We start from the raw sequence: 25,770 nt of genomic DNA, 5'->3' as shown, positions 1-25,770 counted from the left end.
AAAAAAAAAAAAAAAAAAAAAAAAAAAAAAAAAAGGCAGAGCTGTTTTAAAGGAATAACAAATTACAGTGACTCTGCACTAGAGAACACCTGTATGAATATCATTCTTATACTAAAAGAGCATTGAAGAGTCTTTACAAATAGACAGCTCCTGTTGGTGAGCTAGTTGTCTTGTTTGACTTTTGTTTGGAAAATGTTGTCTGTAAGCAGTCAGAGGCGACTCTTGCTTTAGGTGCCTGTGATATTTTTTTTGCAGATAAGGCTGTAAGATTGGAATCTTCCTACAGTAAGGTGTGCAGAACTGAATATATTTAAGGACTACTAGCTATGAGTGGATTAATCCCATGATTAAGTATTTGAAGTTTGACTTTTAACCCCTTGAACTACTATTCATCATGAGTACTTTAAAGGGGGACTTTGCTGAGTCTTGCCTTTTCACATACCTTGCATCTTTCTGTTCCAACCTATATTTAAATACCAGCTAGCATATTTGAAAGAACATTGATTGGTTACAAACATTACCTGCGTACTTTTTAAAGAAAGAATGCTTTTATAATAATGAAATTGCGAAATTGCAACAAGAATCGTTCTTAACTATTTTGGTCTCTGTGCTGTGACCAACCTGGTTCTCCTTTTAAAGTCTGCTTTCAGAATAGTCCAACTATAGCCATTTAATTTGTTCAACCTTTTCTGCAAGAATTAGCTTTGTGGGCTTTTATAACTTGTTCTGTTTGCTCCTTCCTGTCMTGTCCTGTCATAAAGTTTTCACTGATGAATTGGGATGGTCTAAATTGTCTAGTCTGTTATTGTTGTAACGGAGGACTTTATTCGGTGTGTTATGGCAGTTGTTACACAGGACACAGCAACTCTACTTCTTTGGGATACCAGCCTATATTTTTCTGTCAAGCAAACTGTGTCCTGCCCCCCCAAAAACATGCAGTTCAGCAGCTGTGAATTGATAGTTGTCATCCCTCTCCTGCAAGCACTGACACTGTTCTGGCTTTGCAGTAGCCTACCCTTTCTTCCATCCTTCTAGTATCCTTCACACTGCTGCATAGATGTTGCATGAGTTGTGTGACAGAGCCAAGGTCTTTCCTGAATTTACCTCTTCTCTGTTTCTACAGGAGTTGTAATATTCTGCCTAAGTTAGGGCTTTAAATGTAGGGAGGAGAACAAAGTAGAACTTGTTCTCCTTCCTATGGAGGAGAACTATGTCCTCCTCTTCAGYGTGATTCTTGTTTTAGCCTTACTTTTTGTTAGACAAACATCACTTKGTGTTTTCTGTCCTCTGAAGAATGCGAGCTCTTATCAACACAGTTGTTTCCTCATTGCTTGAATGATACCTCTACTAAATTTTGAATCTTTAGCATGAGTTTTAAATCTTGAGCCAATAAATTCCACCCCTATTATGTAAAGCCTTGTGGAAATGGTATTTTTTGTGGTAGTAACAGAAGAAGGGTGGCAATGGAGGGAAATTACTTCCAATAATACTGAGTTACGCTGAGATAGTTTGACTAATTTTATACACTTTTTTAAAGCATAAGAAGCTGGGGCCAAAAGGAGACATTGATGTGAACCTGGAAGACAAGAAGGAAGAGAAGAAGCAACAAGGAGAACTTTACATGTGGGATACAATAGAACAGGTAGAATTTATGTGACATTTGCAACAATTTGTTATTAGRATGTGTAATATCAGAGCTGCATATGAATGTTATCAATATTTTTGTAAGTAATACCCTCACTTGAACTGRTATGAGTGAGGGCAAGAAGAAACTTTGTTGTTAGACCTTGTTGGAAATTGTAATTAGTGTGTTTGACTGTTATTGGTAATAGTTTTAATATGTCTTAACTTCTAGAAATGGACTCGGCACTACTGCGCTATTGCTGATGAAAAGCTTTCATTCAGTGATGACATTGAACAGAATGCTGATGAAGATTCATCAAAGGTGATGACTGTTTTGTTGTTTAAGTGTATTCCTTTYCCTGATTACGGAGATGGTTACTCTAGGGTTTCTATGCAATTGTTAGATTGAAGAAACTAAAACTAGTCTTCTAAAGTCACTAGTTTTGAAAGCTTTATAATGAGTTTTTCTTCTGCCTGAAGCCACACAAAGATTTGTTCTATTAGGGATTTCTGAACAGAAGTTCTTTTCTGCTTCCATGAAACAAGTTTGAAGAAAATGATACAGCTTTACTCAGCGTATAGTCAGGTGCTCTGTTAATTATATTTCCTGTCTGTATGCAACTAAAGTATTCAAATCAATCTAATAAAGTTTCATGCTTCCTCATCTGCTTCTTGGGGTGCAGATGCTAATGCTGATGGCAGTGAGATGCCTACATCAAGAGAATAGTTATCCATTTCTCTTTAATATGAAATGGAGAAGGTGAGCTTTTAAAGAAGCTTTTTAAAGTCAAATTCTTCCTCTCAGATTTTTTCACTGTTTAMAGGTGCTGATATTATTGAAATAGTAGAGACTCTGTTTCAGATAAGCGTATCCGCAAATAATAATTAAAAAGGGCCTTTGCCAATGCGTTCTCATGAACCTATTTTTATACACATATATGTGTATGGTTCAGAGATTTTCTCTCTGCATGTGTGGAACCACATACTCATTCACCTAGATGTTAATGTTAGTAGAATAATTGATGTGTAAGCAAGTACACAGATAGTTCTTAGGGGGGAAGAAAGCAGAATAGAAGTTCTCTGGATTAGCAGTAGGCTGCTTTGCTTATAAAATAGAAGCCAGTGTTTGCATTGTTGCGTTCTTTTGCGTTCTGTTGGTTATGTACTTGAACAGGGCTGAAGTTGAGCACTGCCTCAGAGAGGAGGTCAGCTTATTTGTAGAGGGACAGTTTGTGGTGAAATATAAGCTGAAATCCTGAAATAGGAGATGGTTGTATCAATAAGCGGTACTTTGTATCAAAACCATAAAATTAGAAGTGGACTATAGAAATTCTTCTCTTCTGGTCTAGGAGGTAAAACGTACTGAACTGCACTTAAAAGAGAAGTGGTTCCATGGGAAAATGAAAGAGGGGAGGACAACTGCTGAGAAACTGCTCCAGGAATATTGTGCTGAAATGGGAGGCCAGGATGGAACATTCCTAGTTAGGGAAAGTGAAGCTTTCCCTAATGATTGCACATTGTCATTCTGGTATGGTGATTGTCTTAAAAATTTTACATGGGCATTGTTTATTTTACTTTGCACAAAAATAACTCTGTTTTGTAAGTGTACGTTTACAACAAGGAAATAGGAATAAAGACTTGCTGTCTTTACTAGAATGTTATTGGTGGGGATTTGAAAGACAACTTTCTAGATTAAATTTTAGGGAAGCATAGTGCGTTGTGTTCAAGCAGACTTTATTTGAAGTGTTAGCATTATCAAGAGAGAACTCACCAGTTTGATTTCTACCTTTTTTTTTTTTTTTTTTTTTCCTCCCTTAGTGCTCTGGCAGGATGCAGAATTTGTTGTCTGTTCAATGAGTGGGCCAAAATTTGGTCTTTTATCTTAAAGTAAATTACTAGTATCCATACTGAACAGGTGGTCTCATAAGCGTTTCTTTCTTTTTCTTTTTCTTTTTTTTTTTTTTTTAATCAGAGATTGATCTTTTCAATGAAAAAGGATTCCTGTGGAGGGAAAAGAATAAAGAATTTTTGGTGACTTTTCTGGTTGGGACTTTATGAGTAACAGTAAATCAGATGGATTTCTGAGCCAGAGAGTTGTCTGAGCTAATTCTGCAGTAAACATTTGCTATGTTTTAAACCATTGTGGGTTGAAAGTTATTAGTTTTTGTCCTATGCTTTTTTTCCCCCTTCTCTTTGGTTGTTTTAAGAGATGCCAAAGATTCTTGCCCTTTCCTAAACTCACCAAGCAGAGTTAACAATGGATGGATGAGGAAACCCTTCAAAGGAAAAACTTCTACATTATCTTTCCTTTCCTTGTTCCCTTCATTTCTTCAGGAGGTCAGGTAGAGTCCAGCACTGCCGTATTCGTTCTTCAGGCGAGGGGGACAGCGTGAAATACTACCTTACGGACAACCTCACTTTTGATAGCATCTATGATCTCATTCAACACTACAAGGAAGCCCACTTGCGATGTGCTGAGTTTGAACTGCGTCTGACTGATGCTGTGCCTAATCCCAGCCCTCATGAAACTAAAGAGTATGTACTGCAGAAGGCAAGCACCTGGGTTGTTAAGTTGGAGTTCTTTGCGTTTGTCTTAAATGGTCTTGGATTTTTTTTTCCTGTAAAATTCCTCCAGGTTCTGGAGCACACCTGAGGTTTTACTTGCTCACATGTGTTGTAGGAATAAGCTTCATTGAAAGACACTGAGCAAGAGCCTTGACTCTATGAGAGCCTGTTAAAGCAGGGAACAGCCTCTGGGAAAGCAATTTGCTGTTGGCGGTTGTGAAGATCAGTGAGAACTGTAATGTTTTGAAAGTGTGCTAATTCCTTACTTCTCTGCTTAGTGGTTTACGATGCCCAGCAGGGTGGATTAGATATTTAGTAGATGGCTGTGGTCTGGCAAYTAAGTGGTCATGGTCTGTGCCGTGTGGAAACTATTACTGGAGTGGTGAGCCCAAGCTGAGTTATGTTTCCTTAATCCTCCCCTCCACCTCACTTCTGTCAGAGCTGGTTAGAGTAACTTGTCCCATGCTGGTAAGAAACAGCGTAGCTTGGTTTTTATTTCCAGCTGGTGTTTGCCAGATGTGGATTCTGGGCAGAACTTGCTCTTGTTTGCTGGCAGAACGCTGTGCAGACACTGCCTTTTGTTCTGTTTCCTCTGCAGTCAGAAAAAGGAAATCTCCTTTTCAATGTGAAATCACATACCTGAATTCAAATTTCTTTTTTTCCTGGAACCTTGTTTGGGTTCCAGGAAAAAAAGCTGGCCACCCATAGCTGACTGTTGAAGCCAGTATGAGGGGAGGGAACAGTTTAAGGATTAGTTTTTCAACTTTTCTGTGGAGGTGGGAGTGTACTGCCAGTATAAGTGGTCATACCTTCACTGAAGCCACCTTACACAAGGTTCATCCTTAGAGTGAGAGATGGAATCAAGGTCTGAATCAAACAATTTGAATGCCTGGTGTTTTCTCTTGTCTGTATTTGGGCTTCTCCTTATATCTACTATGTTAAAACTCTGAATCAACTACAGAAAACAGAATGATGGACTAAAAGCAGGATCCAGTGCCTTTGTTTTAGGAAGAAATACTAATTTATGTTTTATTCTTTTAAGGAAGCAAGATGTTATGGTATCTTCTTGATGGTTTTGTCTCAAATAAGCTGCCATGTTTTGTAATAACTGCTATCACAGGTGGCAGGAAGGGGGAGATATAATGCATAATTTTTCTTGTAATGTTTGAGACTCTAGTGCTAGTAACACTGCCTCTTCTTACTGAATGACGTTTGACCAGCTTTGTAATCTTTTGTCCATTTTGATTTTAACCTTTGTAGTTGGTATTATAGTAACCTGAGTCGGGGAGAGGCAGAAGACATGTTGATGCGAATTCCTCGAGATGGTGCCTTTCTAATCAGAAAGAGGGATGAACCAGATTCATTTGCCATGACTTTCAGGTAAGAAAAGATGGATATGACCACATTACCTACAAGGTCCACAGTGTTCTGTTTTTCTCATTTAAAAAGTACTGTGATCTTTCCAGAGTCATGAAAATCCTGCTTGTCAAATTAGAATGATTGCATGGTTGATTGCATCTTGACAGTAGATGCATATGGGGGCAAAATGTGTGAGAATATGCACAACAGTTGATTTGTGACCAGAATAAACCTGCGTACTTATTTATAAAAACAAATATGTGTGCTAACTATCCCTTTTCTCCTATGTGGACCTGTGTATGGCCCTTTTTCACTTGCTTGAAGCTCACTACTACAGGGTGCTATTGAAGCTTTTGGTGCTGATGCAGCAGTGATTCTAAATCCTTATTCCCTAGGAATCTTACCCTGTMGTAGGAATCCTACCCTGTCCAATAACTGACAGAAGTTCATTCAATATCTGTTAAAATGAAACTGTTTTCTATCTACTTGTGAGTTTTTCTTGCCAGGGGAAATATTTTTTTAAAACTATGGTTCTTGTAGCAACATTAATAAAATACATAGAATTGTGGTAGTCTCCATTGTGCCTTCAAATCAAGTTAGGTTTCTTTAAAAATGCATCTTTCTGCRATGTATAAAATTGCTTTGGAAAGCAAATACTTGTTTTCTCTTACTTGCATATCTTACTGTGAATTGAAGATGTCCAGAATTACCCAGTTCACTGCAGGTTTTGGTTTTAATCTTTCTGCTGTTAGCAAGGTAAATATTGGAGTCTGTTGAGCTGCAGAATCTCAACTAAACCATTTCACAGTAAGTGGAAAACAAGAAGTTCCAAACAAATTTGGAAAGTATGCAGGAATCTTCTTTGGGTAGAAAGGTTGTTAGTAGATGGCTTTACTGTCATCAGTGAAAGTATGAATCTTGTGTTTAAACACAAGAAAAAAATTTTTTTTTTTTTTGCAAAGTTGATTGCTGAAGTTATCAGAAAGGACATAGGGAAAAAATAGCTATTCAGTGTTGAGGAGAATGTGTCTTATTGCTTAGGAACAACTGTAGATCAGCAACAGTGAATTTCAGAAGGATTCTGAATCTTACCAGAGACTTTTTTTTAGTCTCTGGTAATTTTTCAGAAAATGACAAGAAACTTTTGTATAGAGGGGGAAAAAGGTAGGGAAATTTAATGTAGGCAAACATGTGGGTTTAGCCCAAGGCTCTGTACATTGCAGAAAAATATGAATGTTCATGAATATAATGAAGCTTTGGGAAAAGAAGCACAAAGCGGTTATGGTCTGGTTTGCAGCAGTGGAGATTTCACTGGGATGAGGACCAGCATGTTTACAGCACCTAAACTTATTTTACAGAGCTGAGGGGAAAGTGAAGCACTTCCGAATTCAGCAAGAGGGCCGCCACTTTGTGCTTGGAACATCAGCCTATTTTGAAAGTTTAGTCGAGCTGGTAACATACTATGAGAAGCATCCACTGTACAGGAAAATGAAATTGCGTTACCCAGTGACTGAGGAGCTACTGGAGCGCTACAGCACGGTCAGTGATGGTCTTTGTTTGAGTGGCTGTTGCTGTAGAGGACAAAATTCCACGTCTAGACTTGGGAGACTTGGAATCAGTTTTGGCTATCATAACTGACCTCCTGGGGAGCTAAGGCAGATAGTTTCAGTCTGTGCCTCAGTTTTCTTGCCTTCAAGACAGGAATGGTTACACTGACTTCTCTTGCAAGGTGTTAGAGGTACCTGAAGTGTAAAGTGTTTCAGCTTTTGTTTATGTTTAAACTCCTGTCTTCCTCATAATTCAACTGGAAAAGCTGCCCAGTGAAACTGGGGGTTGCCACTCTGCTGTAAAATGAGTTTTTGGTAATAGCCTCAATCATAGTTGGCCTTGTCTTCTATTGCTGGAGTTGGCATAGATCTTAAAATGATYGCGCAGATGCTAGTCACTAAGCATTTCAGAAAAAATGAAGAATTCTACTGCACCTCCCCACCAGGACTTAGTGACATTTGTCTCACCTCACTGTAAGCATCTTGGAGATGCTGTCTTAGCTCTCTTTTGTGTTAAGAAGCGAGTGGTACCTTCGAAGGCTCACTGTTTGAGATAAGCACGAGGAAAATTTCCTCAAGAAGTACCTATCTTTGTCCATTGACTAGACAAGGAGCCCAGATAATTAGCATAGAGTAGATGTCTGCTTTCTGGATGGATGTATTTTTTTGACAAGATCAGGCTTTACTGAGCTAACTGGCATTTGGAAAGYATGAGATGCTCTATTCTGTTTTCAAGTATATGTCTGTTAAAAACTGCAGGAGAAACAAATTTGGCGTCTTTGAGGAAATCAGAGTTTGTTTTTTCTAGGGAGACGAAAAGGGATTGAAGGGATTTTTAGACATCATGATTTTTGATAGTATTGCTTATAGTTAGGGTTCTGTATTGTAGGACCATATCCAATTGGGAACACAAGGAGAGGATGAAAAAAGAAAAGCATGACTGTGTATATTGAAACAACTTCTCATGTTTTAGGATTTTTGTTTAATAGTGAAACCACTATTGGAACTGAAGTGCTACTATTGTAGCACAGAAATCTAATGTGTGTATTGTCTTCCTCTTCTGCACACAGAATGATGCTCATAATCTCAAAGCTGTTTGTAAGCATTTGATGAATTAAGAGATGCCTTTGTGAAGTATTGCTGTTTCACTGTGTTTCAATGTTGATTATATTGAGGCTTAGACAGGTTAAATGGCAAGCCAAAGTTGCGAGTTCAACTGTAGAAAGGAGCATAACATAGGTGTCTGGCTTCCCTTCTCTTCTGTTTGCCCGAGTATTGTCAGAAAGGTAGTTTCTACAAGGAATTTTTGTTATGTTGACAGTGCGTATTTTTATAATTTTTAATTCTTGTAACTTTATTTTGTTTTTTAAGGAAAAAGATATTAATTCCCTCTATGATGTCAAGATGTACGTGGAACCCAGTGAAATCACCCCGGCAGTGGTATGCTTAAGGAAGGATATTCTTCACACTTTCTCGTAGGCTTCTGAAAAGATGATAATTGTTTGTCGATTTCCTGCTAGCAGTAACAAAAAAGGATAAGTGTTAGTCTGCTTGATTTATGGAGGGCTGGGTAGCAGAACTATAAAGAGTGTGACTTTTTCCCAGTATCTCTTTGAAATTTGCGCACACGTATTTTCTTTGTAAAAATCCTATATTGACTTGCCTATACTATAAAATCAGGCACTTTGCTATTGAGTCTATGCAGGTGATTTGATTTGGCATGCATGCTTATGCAGATGTGCCCAGAAATTAATTAGCTAAAGACGAGATTCAATCTGAGGATGCCACATCTTCATGGAAATAGACTACAATGCGTAAACCCTGAGTGTATTTGTTAATGAGCACTGCTATTTGTGCATAAAATTTTGAGAATTTTACTAGCAAAAGTGGCTTGCTTGCATGAACGGATTTGCAGATTTGCATTGTGTTTTCTGTATAAAAGGGGTGTCTTTGGTTAGTATATAATGTTTTACAAACGAGAGGCACAGCAAACGTCTGTATGTGTCTAATTTTTGTTAGAGCCTATCTGCTTCTAATTTCTCACAAAAGCTCACCTATAAATTCTTCTTAGTCTTTTTTGACTAATGAATTTGTTGTTACTGAATAATTTGGTTAGTAGTAAATTTGAGATAAAGAAATTTCTTGTCTTGTTAAAACTGGAGTTTTTCCTAAAGGAAATTAGACCAGTTAGATAGCTGATGTGGTTTTGAAGAGGAGGCTTTTAAACTGCATCTAAGCCTGCAAGCTCCAAATTTGTCTGAATACAGGTAACAAAGATAGAGCTCACTGTTGTGAGCTTTGCTCACTGTTTTTCTTCTATCCTAATTACGTTGTACCACCCATGAAAGAAAGTTTTTTTTGTTTTTTTTTGTTTTGTTTTGTTTTTCCAGCTGATACTTGAAAAATAGCTGTTAAGTAGCATCACTTGCTTCTTTCTGCCAATAGATGTCACTCTGGAACTTTAGTGTTAAGCTTTCTGAGTTTCATAAGAAAAAACAGATCTAATTCCACCCCCCCCTTAAAGATCATATTATTGATCATTTTATGACCTTTCCCCTGTCCTGACCTCTTTTCTTTGTTTCTCTTAAAGCCTCAGAGAACAGTGAAAGCCTTATATGACTACAGAGCCAAAAGAAGTGATGAACTGAGCTTCTGCCGAGGGGCTCTAATTCATAATGTCACAAAGGAGACTGGAGGCTGGTAAGGACAAACATTCCTCTTAGGAGAACTTTTAGTGACTTACTAAGGAGAAAAAAAGATCAGTTTTGAGTAGTAGTTCTTAAACTCCTTGCCTATTACCCAATTGCCACTTATGAGCTGTGGCCTTATGAATCTTAATGTCAGCATATTAAACAAAACCAAAAAAACCCAACCTCAGGTTTCCTTTCATGTCCTTTCCATTGTCTTACCCTACAGCAATAACCTCAGCCTGGTAGAGTCTCCATATYGCAGTGTATCCAGCACTTGTCCTTCCATTCATCCTTCCTGAACACTTGTTTTTTCTGGGAAGTCAGGYGTCTATTATCATTGTCATCATTACTATTTCCTTCCTTGCTCTATATAGTACTTCTTAAGGAGCAAAGTATGGTTTTTGTTTTTGTTTGTTTGTTTATTAATTATTGTATGRTCTGCTTTTCTAATTGGTTTTCTTTCTTAGCTGTTTTCCCAGTTGCTTAGAATGCTTGGGAATCTAATGTTTCCCTATAGTTTCTGCAGGACTATCAACCACATGATAGTATTTTTAGTACTGGAGGAGGGAAAAGCCTCTTAAATCTTAAATTCCAGTTTACAGTAGTTGTAATCTCTCTGAAATCACCTGTTAATGATCACATTGTTRGAGCTTTTAGCTGCTCTATCACTTTTGTTTTGATGATAGCCAACTAGGCAAGCTAGTATTGGGTATTAATATCCAATTTCTTGAGAATTATTGCTTCACTAATGATCTATTGAAGATCTTTGTTTCTTCTCTCTCTGTTCTTTTTTGTTTTAATTTCAGGTGGAAGGGGGATTATGGAGAAAAAGTACAACACTATTTTCCATCAAATTATGTTGAAGACATGTCATCTGCTAATTCTGCTGAGCTTGAAAGCCAGGTAAGATTCAAGCTTTGTCTGCTGTTTCCCTAGAAGATGCTGCCTGCTGACAGTGGAAGTCTGGTTTATGGAATTATGACTGTGCATGCTGTGTTTGAGAGAACACAGAATAGAGAAATTAATGCATTCTTTGCTGTTCTCTATGCTGTTAGGTATGTTTGGCAGGGTTTCCGTCACGGATACTTAAGGAGATAACTGATGTGATGGGCGTTTAGGAGGTTATAAATGTTTCCTGCTGATGAAAATCATACCAGGTTAGATTTTTCAGGTAACTTAGGGAAACAATAATATATCTGAAACTTGTAACTAATTTGCGTTTGTAATTACTGCTTAGATGTTTGCAAGTGGGTATTCTGGATGCACAGACACATTTTTCTAGCTATTTCCATGCTCTATTATCTACTTTTGTRCATAACTAACCCTATCCTGGATGCCAAAAGTATCTAAAAATCTAGTCCAAAGTCTTAGGCAAAGATCTGTTTAACAAAAACACATAGTAAGCAGTTTTGACATATGGAGGTTTTAAAAATAACATGTTGAATACTTTCATTGTACATGATCCCTTCTAAGAGTTTGCTTGGAGTCTTTGGAGGAAAATACTTGCATTAAATATTTTCATTCTTTCTGGTTATTGTAGCTTTAAAACAGACTAGAAAACGTGCAGTTATGTCAGGACAGAAACTGCACTCYCTGTTTTGACTCTCACTGTTGAGGCTATCTTCTATTTCTCAGAATGAGAAATTCTTGAAATGGAAACTGACTTTTAAACATTACAGTGGGCATATTTTCAGTGAAACTATGGTTGAATTTAATGGTGTGTATTTGTTAATTTTTGTTAATTGTTCTGTGCATATTCGCTCAAGAGGAGAAGACTGAGGGTCAAATTAAAACCATTGTTTTTCACAGATTATCGAGGACAATCCATTGGGCTCTCTGTGTCGTGGAATACTGGTACTCAATACGTACAATGTTGGTATGTATTCTGATGCTTATGCATGGACTCCTGAGCCTTTTGCATTGAATAGGTCTCTTTTCTGTTTAGCAGGAAGGATTTTGTGGAACTGACTTAAATACAAATAATATGATGAAACTTAATGAATCAAGTGTTCAGCCCCATAGGAGATTTATTACAATAATCAGAGCTTTAACATTATCTATTGTGATAAATCAGCAACACTGATTGCTTACTGCAATGTGAAGAACTGTTGGATTTTGGTATAAACCTCCTGCTACTGTGTTGTCCAACAGTGAAAATGGCACAAGGGAAACACAAAAAGCCTTTTGTCTTCGTTCTGGAACCCAAGAATCCAGAAGATCCCCCTGTTGAGTTTGCAACTGATAAAGTAGAAGAACTATTTGAGTGGTACCAAAGTATCCGTGAAATCACATGGAAAACTGCGGAAGAGGTATTGATAAAATATATCCTATTGCTGGCTTTCATAATGTAATGCTATAAATTTAGATTAGAATTGATCTTTAGCTGCCATATACTGTTATGGCAGTTATGAATCTTGCTAAAGCCTGATCCTAAACTCTCTTGCATATGGCTGCTAGTCTGTTCATTTTATTGATACCATGAATCATGTTCCCTAAATTCTTTGGGAATGCTGCATAAATTAGCAGAGCACCAGTCATCAGAAAGTTTTGTTTTCATGTTAACAGGAGTTTTTCAGCAGAGTACTGTCTGTGTTGCACTCTGCACCTCATTGGAGAAGTATACGTAGTAGTACAAAGTAGATTCCATTACTGTTTTACACCTGATAAYACTGGTGCAATCCTAGTGATAAGCAGAAGAAATTCAGATCTCGGACTGTTYTGTCCAGAGTTGTGAATCCACTAGTGAGTATATGTGAAATATGAGCTGCCTTTGCCTAAACTCTTCTTAATTCTATCTGCTTACTTTACTGTTCAGTGAATGCAATGGCACTAAAAGGGAATTTTTTGGCAAGTATTTTTATATATTTGTAACTAATGGCCCAATTCTGGATTTGCAAGTTTTTCACCAGCAGTCTTTATAAATGCTCGTTTCAGAATTAGAGGATTCTCCCTAAGCTTAGCTTCTGTGTCCATATACCATTACTGCTGCATAAAAAAGGACATTCCTCAGGACCTGCTGTTCATGCTCTGATGTATTAATTTACTTCTCCGTCCTTTTTTCTAGTATTTAAAGTCTTTGATATTACCAAAAAGCCTTTATGATGACTTAAGTATACTTAAGTATACTCTTTCCTTTGTTGTTTTTATTCGCATTTTATTATTAACTGGGTCATATGAATGATGCAAAATATGTTCTAKTTTCTTCTTGCCTTGTGCTGTTTATCCTTCATCTGGAGTGATAGTGCTTTGAGGGTCATCAGAATTGTATTTATAGCAAACAAGTTGGTGACGCAAGCAGAGGACTGTAATTTCAGTAGGGGAAGAAACAACAGGAGCTGTTAACCTATCGTTGGGGGAGGACAGAGCTGGTTCTAATGCCAGGTTTTTGTCAGAAATAAAAATGAGACAAAGAGAAACATGACCTAGAAGAAGTGTCTCTAAATGGAATGTTTTTCATGATATATCAATGGCTGTTCAGGAGCTTGGCAGCTTTTTCTCCCTCTGTGTAGTTAGAGGAACATTAAGTAGTCTGTATTCAAAGATGCTCTAAAACTCATTTCTGTCAATCAGCAGGATTTTCTCACAGCGTGGCATCTTGAAAGTTCACATTATAGACTGCTGCATGGGAAGGGGAAAAAGAAAAGGAAAAGCCTTTTTTGCCAGTACAGTCTGTATTTTGGGGAAGGAAAAGGCATAGTGAATCAGCACAATGCCACAATGTGGTACAGGCACTTTATCAGTTTACTTTTGGGCTGTGTCCATTGTACGCTAAAAATAAAACTATCTAAGCTTTATGTACTTTGTCACCTCTGTTTAATACTAATATTTGCCATTCTCCCAGGGACAGTTGTTCATTGCTGGCTCTCCTTGACTATCACTAGAGTTATGTCGAAAGATGGGTTCATGGCATCTGGAAGTGCCTTTGCTAGTGAGAGCACTGCTCGCTATTGAGCAAAGGCGATGGAACACTAAGTATGACGGAGTTAACGTTTGCATTTTTTTTTCCCAAGGCTGTTTCAAATCTTAATGCTGTGTTCCTCTTTGCTTTTCTTATACTTCAGTGTATCTCTGTTTCAGTGACTTCTTCTGGAAATGTATGGCTCCCTAGCTGCTGCTTTTTTTTTCTTTTTTTCTTTTTTTCTTTTTTTCTTTTTTTCTTCATCCTGTTGAAGGAATTCTTTTGGAAGGTTTCTTAATGACTGCTACTTCATAACCTATTGTACCAATCCTAGTAACTGTTCAGTATGTGACTTTTCTGACATGTTCTATCCTGTAATCCTTTTTATGTCTTAAAAGCCTCCTGCCAAAATCTCTCTACTCAGTACAAGTTCACTGATTTCAGTAGCTTCCAGTCCCTGATAGCAAGAACTTTTGCTCAGCTTTCATTGCAGGTACTTGTAAATATGGAGAGAGATAGTGGTTATTACTGGTGATGCCTATGTGACTGCATGTGATTTTTCCATACTAATATTGCTGGTTTGCTGTGAGAATAGGGAACTACTGGAACAATGCTCATAGTGTTTGAATTTAGACTTTTGGGAGTTAATAGGAAGACTTGAGTCCTGATCAAGATTGTAAATAAATAGAGAGAAACTTCACTAAAATTTGCATTTTTTTGTGTGTGTGCAGACTTCAGCAGTGTAGGTTGAAGAACTTAACTAAAAATACTATAGGACTYCTCCTCCCCCAAAAAAGTTGCCTTAGAAACAGTTGCCTTAGAAAAAGATTTGATTAATCTTTTCTCCAAATTGAATTTTAAAATACATCACATGTATGCAAGTGTCTAAAGTGTCAAATAGGAATTGGTGCAAGAAAGCATGTATTAACTTTGTCATTTCCTTAGAGTATACCCTGGAGTTACGGTACCATTATGCTTGGAATAGCTATAATGTTAAACTTTGTTAAATTTTACAGGAGAACAGGAGGAAGTACTGGGAAAAGAATCAATTAATCGCTATTGAATTATCTGATTTGGTAATCTACTGCAAGCCAACAAGCAAAACCAAGGACAATTTAGGTGATCTCTTTAATACTACATCTGAACTCTACCTTCTCTATTAATGTCTATAGGTATTAGCTGAAATGTTAGAACAGAAAATAAATTATGTACTAGAAAATAAAATTGTCTCACCCATGTGGTTTTCAGTGAAATTTGGAATTGCACGCTAGAGAGATCTTGATGCTATTCATATTATAAAATGTCAGATAAAAGCTAGTGGTTTATAAGAACTGTTTTGAGCATACATCTCAAACTGTTAACGTTTACGTGTGAGACCAAATGTAGATCAAATTACTGAAATGAGAGACAGAGGAACAAAATACCATAATGAGACGGGAACAATTGAGAACTTACCCCAATTTTCATTTTCCATAAAGTTGAATTTTTGCAGTTAGTAAAATCACGGTAACAGAGATGAGGAAGCTTCTCAAGGTCAGTGGGTTTCGTTTAACAAGGAGGCTTTAGAAGAGGATGTATTTTGAAACTGTCACAAATTTCCAATTGAGTTAACCAGAGACACCCTCTCAGTGACGTTCATAGGGACGCTCACTAGTTACCTGTCAACTGACTTTTTTGAGATGAGAAACTGTAGCTGAACACTCATGATTTGTAAACTCTTAAGATAGATTTATTTTTGCGCTATATAATTTTACTGTAAGGACCTGTCTGCCATTTATGGAAGGACTCGTAAGCTATTGGAATGGTCTGTAGACTTATTAATATAAATGAGAAATGAGGTCTGTGTAAGTGCGGTGTGAAATCTGACACTGGAAAGGTACTTCTTGTTCCAGCTTTTGTCATTGCTGCTGGAGAGCTCAGCAAATATGCCCTTCTTCCTTAAGTTTCTTTGCAAACATTTTTAATAAGCTGTCAGTATGGTTGGGACATTATAATTACAGCCATTGTTTGAGGCGTTGGCTAACCCGGAGTCACCCTTTCTTCTCCCCGTATACACCTGGGAAAAAATGTCTCATTTAAATGTGTTGTAGTGGTTAGGAGCACATTATTAGCGATGATGAGATGAGAACACGACTACAGACTTTTATCTGCCCTGCTGCAATGAGTGGTGAAAGGATGTGGCAGGCAGGCAATTTTAACTTTCAGACTTCATATTCAGCCAATTTGCCATGTCTGCATTAAAACATTCTCAATTATTGCATTAAAGCACAAAGTAAAATGAAGTGTTAGTGGAAATATAGTATAAATTGTGACTTCTTTGCTTTAGTAACCACCCTTTTTTTTCTTCCTACCTTATGTAGAAAATCCTGATTTCAAAGAAATACGTTCTTTTGTGGAAACGAAGGCAGAAAGCATTATTAAGCAAAAACCTGTTGAGTTGTTGAAATACAACCAGAAGGGATTGACACGTGTCTACCCTAAAGGACAGAGAGTTGACTCATCCAACTATGACCCATTTCGCCTCTGGCTTTGTGGCTCCCAAATGGTGGCTCTGAACTTCCAGACTCCAGGTAATATTCCCTCTAAAGAGGATTTAAATCCTCTGCCCCTCTTTCATTTTAACGTTAATTAGCTCTTTCTGGCCTCTGCCGTTCCAGTCACTGTGGTTGTCCTATTTATTTGTTCTTCACAGCAAGAGCAAAAATGAAAGACCTAAAGTTTATTTGTGAATGTGTGGATCACCTAATAGAACAGGTTCCCAGAAATCAGTTTCTGAAAGCAATATGTGCCATTCTGCAGAGCTGGCATAGCAGCCCAAGACCAGATGTCATTGGTGTGGGTGGAAGCTGTGGTGTTAATGCAGCCAGCAGATGAAGTCATCAAACATAAGTTGCAGTTTAAAAGTGCATCTGTGCACTTCAGCAAAGACACTGAATAATGAAAGCTGAGAATCAGGGCCAGTATATTGTGTTTTACAAACTCRCGCATATTATGCTAACTCTCAGCTTTCCAGACCGTCTCAATGGCAACTGAGAATGCATTTCAGCGGGCAGTTTATAACCTGTCTGGTCTGACAGAATTTCCCTCTAGCTTTCTGTTGGGGTCTTGCCAGTTCAGTGTTCCCCTTATGGACCTGTATAGTTCTTACAGTGACCTGGTAGAGAGCTGTGACTCACTGCCTTGTGCGGTGGTTCTGCCTTTTCCGAGGTGTCTGGAATGAAGCAAATAAGTCTTAGACAGCAAAGAACAAACCATTTTCATTAGCTCCACCTTCAGTTGCCTCTTTTTTCCTAGGGCATTTATCACAGGTTTTCTTTAAGTTCCTTCAGCAGAACTGAAAAGAAAATGCGGAGAACAGCAAACAAAGCAGTTGCTGACTCTACTTTTAACTTCTCTAGTCCATGTTTAGTTCTCTTTTTGTTCTTTAGCTCTTTGTGGAAGCAGCTTACAAGCTCTTCTCCTTGCTTTGTTTCATACTTTCCCTGCCGGGCTTAAGGCTATATTTATGTATTTCTCCCATAGTTGCCTTCTATTTAGGTTTTTCTCTTTCAACAGATGCCTAATTCCAGACCAGTTCTCCTAAGTTTCATCTTTAGAATTCCTTCTATTCTAACTTGTCTCTGAGCCAGATGAACCTTTTAGAGGTAATGAGTGGGCTAATTTCACCTTGATCTCTTCCTGAGAAGCAAGTGAAGATATTCACAGTAAAGTTCAGGTGGATGAGCAGTTGTTCAGCCATGGGGAAAACTGTACTGAGCTTTCTTAGAAACTATGTGCTTAGGAAACCAGGTATGAATGGAGATGGGCTTATCAGGATTAAAATTGGTGAGAAATGGCCTGTCAAGGTCAACTATTGGAGGGAACTGAGTCTTCCAGGTTACTTTTTCAGCTCTGTCTGTGAAAATGATGACCAGAAGGAATAGTGCAGAGGAGCTGTTAGTCTGATCTTTTCTTTAGATTTATTCAAACGGGAATCTTTCTGTTACAACTGTTTTAACTCTCTCCCTAGATAAATACATGCAATTGAACCATGCCTTGTTTTCACTTAATGGACGAACTGGCTATGTTCTGCAGCCGGAAAGCATGAGAAATGAAGAATATGACCCAATGCCAAATGAACTGAGGAGGAAATTGCAGATGATTATGACAGTGAGGGTAAATCTCTTTTGTAAATTATATTTTTTACAAGTTATAAATATCTATAAAGCTAAAAATAAAGCTATTATATTTCAGAGCAAGATCTGACAGATTGTCAAAACATTGTTTTTAAATGTCAGAGTGTTTGAGAATAAAACTAGTTCCTGAAAGGAAACATGTATCTTTATCATGCTAATGAAGCACATGCTATAGGAATGAAAACATGATATTGAGATAATTTTATATAGTGACTAATAAAAATTCCAGTTGAACTAACTTGCATTCCTGCTCCACTGACTTCTCATTAGAAAAGTGCTATTAGAGATTGGTTAGCAGCAGATATATGAGTTCAGAGGTTTCTAGTGTGATAGATGTTTGTAATGGAATATAGATAATAAGCAGAAAACAAAAATAATATGATGAATGGAAGAAAAAGTCAGTTTATTTAGTACACTATGATTTACCAGAATGTCAGTCTCATTTTTATAGAGGTGGGACACATCATCATTTGAATCACATGAAAATTATGCCATATTGTCTTCTAGTGCCAAATGCAAATTGAACTTGTTTCTGTTCTCAGTTGCTATTCAGTAAGAGATGTCTTTTAAAAATATGTTTTCTGAGAAGTGCTATCAAGGAACAAACCCATTAACTGCTTTTCACTACAGTTTAGAAAAGAGGTAAACAGGCTGTGAAAGTAAAGCAGAAGTACARCTCATAAAATAGATATGTAATAAGGGCTGAGGAAAGATTACAAAACTCTACAAGCCTGGTGTGAAACTGCGTATCGTGTATAAGCATTTGTGAGTGAAAGTCAGCAGCTGTATCTTGGAATGAGAACCATTGGGTCACCCAAACAATGGAGGTATTATTATTGATGGTATAGATAGTATGTATTATACATGCAAACACTTAGTCAAGAAAGGAAGTGTGGGTTTTTTCTGTGTTCTTGTGGATTTTAGTTAAAATATTTTTCTTCTTCTACTGGAATTACTTTTTAGTTCTGTAAGCTACTTTCTGTGCAGAAATAAGGGTGATGAGTTTCCTTTGGACATAGTTTATAATTTACTGGTGCTCTTACAGGTTTTAGGTGCTCGTCATCTTCCTAAGCCTGGTAGAAGCATTGCTTGTCCCTTTGTAGAGGTAGAAATTTGTGGGGCTGAATACGATAATAACAAATTCAAGACAACGGTTGTGAGTGAGTATCTGCAGTTTTCTGTGTTGTGGGGATATGGTTATACTTCCAGTGCACTAAAATAAAAAAGAAATAAGAGGTTGAATATRAATTTATGATGTTTTGGGCGGAGAGGAACCTCMTGAGGTTCAACAAGGGCAAGTGCAGAGTCCTGCACCTAGGGAGAAATAACCCTATGCACCAGTACAAACTGGGGGCTGACCTGCTGGAAAGCAGCTCTGCAGAGAAGGACCTGGGAGTGCTGGTGGATGACAAGTTGACCAAGAGCCAGCAATGTGCCCTTATGGCCAGGAAAGCCAATGGTCTCCTGGGGTGCCTTAGGAAGRRTGTTGCYATCAGGTCGAGGGAGGTGATTCTGCCCTTCCACTCAGCCCTGGTGAGGCCTCATCTCGAGTCCTGTGTCCAGTTGTGGGMTCCYCAGTACAAGAGACATGGAGCTACTCTGGAGAGTGCAGCATAGGGCTATGAAGATGATCAGAGGGCTGGAGCATCTGCCCTATGAGGAACGGCTGTGAGAGCTGGGCCTCTTCAGCCTGGGGAAGAGAAGACTGAGGGGGGATCTTAYCAATGCRTGTAAGTGTCTGAAGGGAGGGTGTCAAGGGGATGGGGACAAACTCTTTTCAATTGTCCCATGTGACAGGGCAAGAGGCAGTGGGCAGAAATTGAAGCACATGAAGTTCCGTCTGAAAATGAGGGGGAATTTCTTCCCTGTGAGTGGCGGAGCACTGGGACAGGTTGCCCAGAGAGGCTGTGCAGTCTCCTTCTCTGGAGATCTTCAAGGCCCGCCTGGATGCAACCCTGTCTACCATGCTCTAGGTTACCCTGCTTGAGCAGGGGGATTAGACTAGATGATCTCCAGAGGTCCCTTYCAACCTTACCGATTTTATGATTCTATGTCTGTAACAGGCCAACAAACTATACAGGGAGAAATAAGGTGACTGTTGCTCTTGACTGTCATACAGTATATTCTGTTGTTTGTCTCAGAGCCAGTTAATTTGAGAAATGTCAGTGTATATCAAGTTCAGAAAAAAATTTAATAGTTCATAAAAAGTTAAATTCTGTGCTGTTCTTGACTATACATGAGTTTGTGTAATTTCCATATTTTAAAAATTGCTCTTTTGAAAACGTCTTTAACAGTGCTAGCTGATTCTCAAATCTCTACTCCAAATGGATTCCAGTCCTGAAGTCTGTGGCATAGACACTACTGGATGATAAAGACTGAGTGAGGAGCAGAATATCCATTGTGGCTATTGAGTACTTCAGAGAAGAGAATTATGATTTTAGATTTTTGTGAGGTGTGACCAAGACCTTAGCAAATTTTCTGGCTATATAACACGTGCCAAAATAGTCAGTGCTGCATAAACAAGTACGAAAATTGAGCTACTGTACAGTTATTTTCCCAATACTTTTCCTGCTCTTATGCTGATATGGAGCATAGCATGACGGTCATGAATGAATTCACAATGAATTCGCTTTTTACAAATATATATCCAAGGAGGTTTTGTGTATTTAAATACAAATAATAGCTTTTCTTCCTGGATTTCCATCCCTGCCAAGTTTCCTCCTATCTCTCCCTCCCTGTAACAAATAAACATATACCTTTTGAAGCAAGATTACAACAGGAGAGTGATAGTAAATAGGATTTTTGGGCCTTTGTATCCCCAGAAAATTTTCTGAGATACATAACCATATATGAATGAAATGAAATTATTGCTTCATATTGCAAATGTTTCCTTTTCATTACAGATGACAATGGCCTTAATCCAGTTTGGGTGCCTTGTCCAGAGCAAGTGAAATTTGAAATTTATGATCCAAATCTAGCRTTCCTGCGCTTTGTTGTTTATGAGGAGGATATGTTCAGTGATCCCAATTTCTTAGCACATGCCACTTTTCCCATCAAAGGAATCAAATCAGGTAAAAATCAGTAGGTATAATAAAAGGCCAAGTCAGAAAGATGCTTTCTAGCATTATTGTATTGTGATTTTGCTATCAGTAGCAGCTGCAACATRCCAAAATACAAAAGTGCTCCTTTGACCTGAGTTACTTTAATCCCTTGTTTATTATGGTACTGGGTGTGTTGTCTGTAAGTATTTATAAWGTCTCCCACCCTCTCTTGAAATTTCTTCATTGACTTCATTGATCTGAAAGTGCAAGGTTCCAATAAGAGACAGTAGTTCTTTTTTCTACCATTTTGTACTCTATTTCAGATGAAAGCAACAAGATCAGTATTTCAATGTTATTGTTATATCCTTATTTTGACTACTATGTCTTAAACACGGATTTCATTTGAGCAACGGGGCTGAGTAAATCTGAGTAAAATCTAGGAAGATTCTTTTTCATAATTTGGTGTCAGCGCATTTGTTTTATTAATTGCCTTAGAGGTGGACATATGTAGAGTAAGTTCTCTGATTTCCTCTACATCTATCTTTAGTTTTCAAGAGCATATGCAATCATAATTTCTCAGTGTTGCATGCTTGCCTTTTGCTTCCCTGTAGTCATTACAATATAGTCTGCTCTTAGCAGCAGAGCAGTTGAGCAGTGAAGGATCTGTTAGTCTTGGGACACTTCAAACCATTTTTGTGACTGCAGATTATCCTCTCTTCACTCTAATTGTCCTTTGTATATGATTTTTCAGGTTTTAGATCGGTTCCTCTCAAGAATGGCTATAGTGAAGATATAGAGCTGGCCTCACTTTTGGTACACTGTGAAATGCAACAAGTTCTGGTGAGAACTAGTTTGATTTGCTGCACTTAAAACATGTTGTTATTATTTTTTTCTTTTTTTTTTTTTTTTGGTGGATATCTGGAAATGAGGATTTAGTTTGCTGTTCTGTTTCTGATGTACTACCATCTAGTACTTCGTTCTTAGGTACTATGGAAGATCAGTAATAAAAATTGAGTTGCTCTTCTGATTGGACAGATTCACATGTTTGTGCACAATTTCTTTTAACAAAAACCTCATTTCCTCCACTATTTTTCCTGTAACAGCATGGTCAGTGACTTACCCTGTTGAGTTAAAACCCKCTGGTGCCATGCAAAGCTAGCTGAATTAATGCTTTCACTTCTTTCACTTCTGAGAATAATCTTCCTTTTTTTTCTCTGTGAGGTCTTGTGTAAAAAGGAATCCCTTTAGGGAAAAATGACTTTATTTTCCTGTTTCATTAAAAACCAACAACAAACCAACATGAGGAAGATGCATTCTGGTTCCTTCTGAAGTTCTAGTCTGCTTCTTTTAAACCTCTGTAAAACATAATTGAGGAACTAATATTTTAAAACATACAAGGAAAAAATAGCAATGCATCCAGGCATTAAAGTGTCTGTTCTGTGAATAGCATTTGATGATGTTCCACAGGTGCTGCTGTATATGTCACTTTAAAGCAGGCTCATTCTCAAACTCTCTCCATGCCTCAATAATATTTTATATAATCTAACCACTTCAGCAGAGAGGCTATGTGATRCAAGTTTAAAGATACTTCTGGGAAGTCAGTGGGAGTTTCAAGGTACTTTCCAGCCCCCTGTAGATGCATAGGAAGAAGTATGCTCAACTTTTTATTTGTATTCCTTCATAACRTTTCAGGCTTATGCTGTAGTTCACATCATCATCCAGTATTTTTGTAATTAAAACACTAGGTTCTCCTAACAGTAAGTCATAATGTCCTGTAGAGATTTGCACCTGCAATTGCACATAAATGGAAATAGAAGTTACTGAATTCTTAGTCACTCGGCTTAACAGAGAAGTAGCAGCCTTTTTCCTGACAAATCCTTTGTCAAGATTTTTACAAAGCTGCCTGATGTAAAATGACTGTATGTAATCACAGTGTCTTAGCAGCTGTGGTAGCTTCCCTCTGTTGGCTGGCAAGGAGTCATGAAAGCGGGAGAAGGCTAGGAGCTGGGACTGAGTGTGCATGTGTGTAAACAGAAGAGGTCTGTTTCTTAGCAAATAACATTTAAAGCATGAAGATTCCATGCTTTAGATTYCATGAAGATTCCATGAAGAAGAGTCTGATACAGGAGGCCAGATAAACTGGTCTTTTTTTGTCTTGCTATCTTTGAGAAAACGTAACAACTCACTATTACCAAAGGTGTTGAGCATGGATATCACTTGTAGGTACATTGCAAATCCCTCCTGCATCAGAAATTCAGCTCATTATTTGCTGGAGCAGGAGTGTCTCTTAGTGTTGTTCATAGCAGCAGTGTATCTCCCAATCTGTCAGCACCAAGTCCTTTGACAGCAGCACATCTCACACTCTTAAAGCCCCTTCTGCTTGTTAAACCAAATGAAAATGCAGCACAGCTCTTTGTTTTTGCCGTGTCTGACAATTTCTGGGTGATAATGCGATAGCAAGAGAACTTTCAAAATTTTTTCCTTTTGCTTGGCAGTCTGCAGCATACTAGGACTAGCCATGGTTAATCAACTTTTAGAACCCTTGCCAGATCATTCAAGAAGCATCAGAAAAGATCAGGGCTTTATCCATCTGTTCTTCTGCCCTGTTTTAAATGATGATCCTCCTTAAAATGATATAATTTAATAAGAAGCTTGTTCATATAGAAAGTCCATCTGCATACTCTTGAAGATGAAATAGAAAATTATAAAGGAGATTACAGGTGGCTGTGGAATTTTTCAGAGAAGCAAGAATATTATAAAAGTAAGCATGCACAYGTGTAAATTATCATGTAGGGCCTTTAATATACTCAACAAGAGTCTTTTGTACTGTAGAAGTTATAGTGTATTGAAGTTAAGACATTTAGAAACATATATTATTTGTTTGAAAATTGATTTGCTTGCTTTGGGAAGCATGTGCATCTTTATCGAAACCGATAGTGCATATGTTTTTAACATAAAGATTGAAGTGGATGTTCTTAAGTGGGGTTTTGAAGTCTAGCTTTGTGGATACACTTATTTACAAGATATTACAATAAATTAATATTTAGGCTTCTTGATTATGCATGCAAATTGATAATTGGCAATCTGTTTATTCTCTGTGATTTGGGATAGCAAAGCTTTTAAAAAAATTATTTTTGATCTAAGTCTTTTACGTAGATCTGAGGCTGTATTTTGAACTACAGTAGGGAGCTGTCAGAAAATGTTTTGAGAGGAAAAAGAAGAGTAGGGGAAGGATCTTTATGCCTAAACTGAAGCTTTACGCCCAAACTAAAGCTCTGGGGCATGTTGCTAAATCTGCCTGTTTTCGGTCTGGACTGAATGCTAAAAGAGCATGCTTATTGGTATGCCTTCTTTGAAAGTGTTTAGATTTATTACATTTATTGATTGTGTGTCATTTCTTGGARGGTGAGTATCTTGTTTTGCTACTGATGTGAAAATTAAGACTTCAATCTTGCCGATATTTTTAGCCACTAGTAACTCTACAGAGCAGATTGCTTGTGCATCCAGTGTTTTGGAGCATTAAAAAAAAATTGAAATCATGAAGGGAATCTTGATAATTATTTTGTTTGTGACTTTCCTACTCTGGGCAGTATACAAGAACAGAAACTCAGGCCTCTGCAAATTGATCTTCAAATACTAAGTCAGTTCCTCTGCAAATATTAAATAGCCATAGCTCCACTGAAGCAAAGGATCTGCCCCTCCTTCTTGATCAGCTGAGTAATTGCTAGTATTGGGGGTCCCATTTACTGGTCAGTCTTCTCACCTTTAATCTAGATTTCAATAGGAACGCACCAGGATTGGCAGTGTGTGACCTAATATGCAAATGTGATGGAATAGTCAAAAATTGCATGCCCCTGCTAGATGGTATGGCTGGTTACATGGTAGGGCTGAATTTTATTTTTTCAGTATTTTCTTGGTTACTTACTTCATTCACACGAACATTTTATAACACTATGGAATGTGTTCAGGAAGGGAGAAAAACTCTTCAAAAATAAACAGAATCAACACAGTTCTGGGGGATGTCCTACAAGTTGCACTGATTTCCAATATTCTTTTGAAGGAAAGTGAAGAAGAGCTTTATTCCTCATGTCGACAACTTCGAAAGCGCCAGGAGGAGCTTAATAACCAGCTGTTCCTTTATGACACACATCTGAATTTAAGGAATCCAAACAGAGATGCTATATTAAAAGAATTCAATGTGAATGAGCACAAACTACAGATATATCAAGAGACATGCAACCGAAGGTGGGTTGATACTCATTCTCCTTTCCAAAGCAACTCTGTCTAGACATCATGTGTAGCAAAGAAATCTCAGATTTATTAAACCAACAGTGATATAAAGAGTGACCAGAGTGGGATGAGCATATCTGAAACAAGAAGGGGCTGCAATGAAGCTAGGCTGGGCTGTAAGCCACTAGAGGCCAGCAGACTCAGGGATATGTCTGCTCAGTGAAATCTGTTTCAGTAACCACAATGAAAGATCAGATCCTGGGAGTTTATGTTCTTCTTTTCTCTTGCTTTCCAGATCGTACAGCCAAATAAATAAACCACCTCACTCTTGCTGTACGGTCAGAGTTGTGCCTTGGAAGTGAGTCATTAGCATATTAAGTATGTGGGAACAGAACACAGTTCCAAGTGCACCAAGCACAAAAGATAAGAACAGTCAGTTGTAACAACATGGAACCGTCAGTTAAGCATCAATATGTTATCCTAAGCCTAGAGGAAAGTTATTTCTCGTTTGGCTGCCACCTTGAAACTGGGTGTGAGGGAGACAGAAACTTCCTGTACTARGAGGAGGTCTAGAATAGATCTTTAATCTTTCCTGAGCCTGTGGGAGATTTTCTTTAAATGTATTTACTGTTTTTTGTTTGT

The 25,770-nt window shown here is 37.8% G+C and overlaps 1 protein-coding gene across 1 annotated transcript in view; it reads left to right on the top strand.

Annotated features, from left to right (window-relative positions):
• The window catches only part of PLCG2 (phospholipase C gamma 2), a 60,805-nt gene that overhangs the window by 34,088 nt on the left and 947 nt on the right, over positions 1 to 25,770 (top strand). Inside the window, exons 14-31 of the mRNA XM_085306471.1 lie at positions 1,538 to 1,642; positions 1,856 to 1,945; positions 2,973 to 3,151; positions 3,958 to 4,158; positions 5,449 to 5,568; positions 6,906 to 7,086; positions 8,466 to 8,534; positions 9,685 to 9,794; positions 10,591 to 10,687; positions 11,594 to 11,660; positions 11,936 to 12,093; positions 14,699 to 14,801; positions 16,043 to 16,252; positions 17,692 to 17,837; positions 18,903 to 19,017; positions 20,761 to 20,928; positions 21,650 to 21,738; positions 24,959 to 25,143. Of these exons, the coding sequence (XP_085162597.1) occupies positions 1,538 to 1,642; positions 1,856 to 1,945; positions 2,973 to 3,151; positions 3,958 to 4,158; positions 5,449 to 5,568; positions 6,906 to 7,086; positions 8,466 to 8,534; positions 9,685 to 9,794; positions 10,591 to 10,687; positions 11,594 to 11,660; positions 11,936 to 12,093; positions 14,699 to 14,801; positions 16,043 to 16,252; positions 17,692 to 17,837; positions 18,903 to 19,017; positions 20,761 to 20,928; positions 21,650 to 21,738; positions 24,959 to 25,143 (2,393 nt within the window). The remainder of the gene's footprint in view (positions 1 to 1,537; positions 1,643 to 1,855; positions 1,946 to 2,972; positions 3,152 to 3,957; positions 4,159 to 5,448; positions 5,569 to 6,905; positions 7,087 to 8,465; positions 8,535 to 9,684; positions 9,795 to 10,590; positions 10,688 to 11,593; positions 11,661 to 11,935; positions 12,094 to 14,698; positions 14,802 to 16,042; positions 16,253 to 17,691; positions 17,838 to 18,902; positions 19,018 to 20,760; positions 20,929 to 21,649; positions 21,739 to 24,958; positions 25,144 to 25,770) is intronic.

The sequence above is a fragment of the Rhea americana genome, unplaced genomic scaffold, assembly GCF_003343005.1.
Source record: "Rhea americana isolate MKP2758 unplaced genomic scaffold, rheAme1 scaffold_24, whole genome shotgun sequence".
In the NCBI taxonomy this organism is placed as follows: Eukaryota; Metazoa; Chordata; class Aves; order Rheiformes; family Rheidae; genus Rhea; species Rhea americana.
This window is presented reverse-complemented; position numbering and strand designations above follow the sequence as displayed.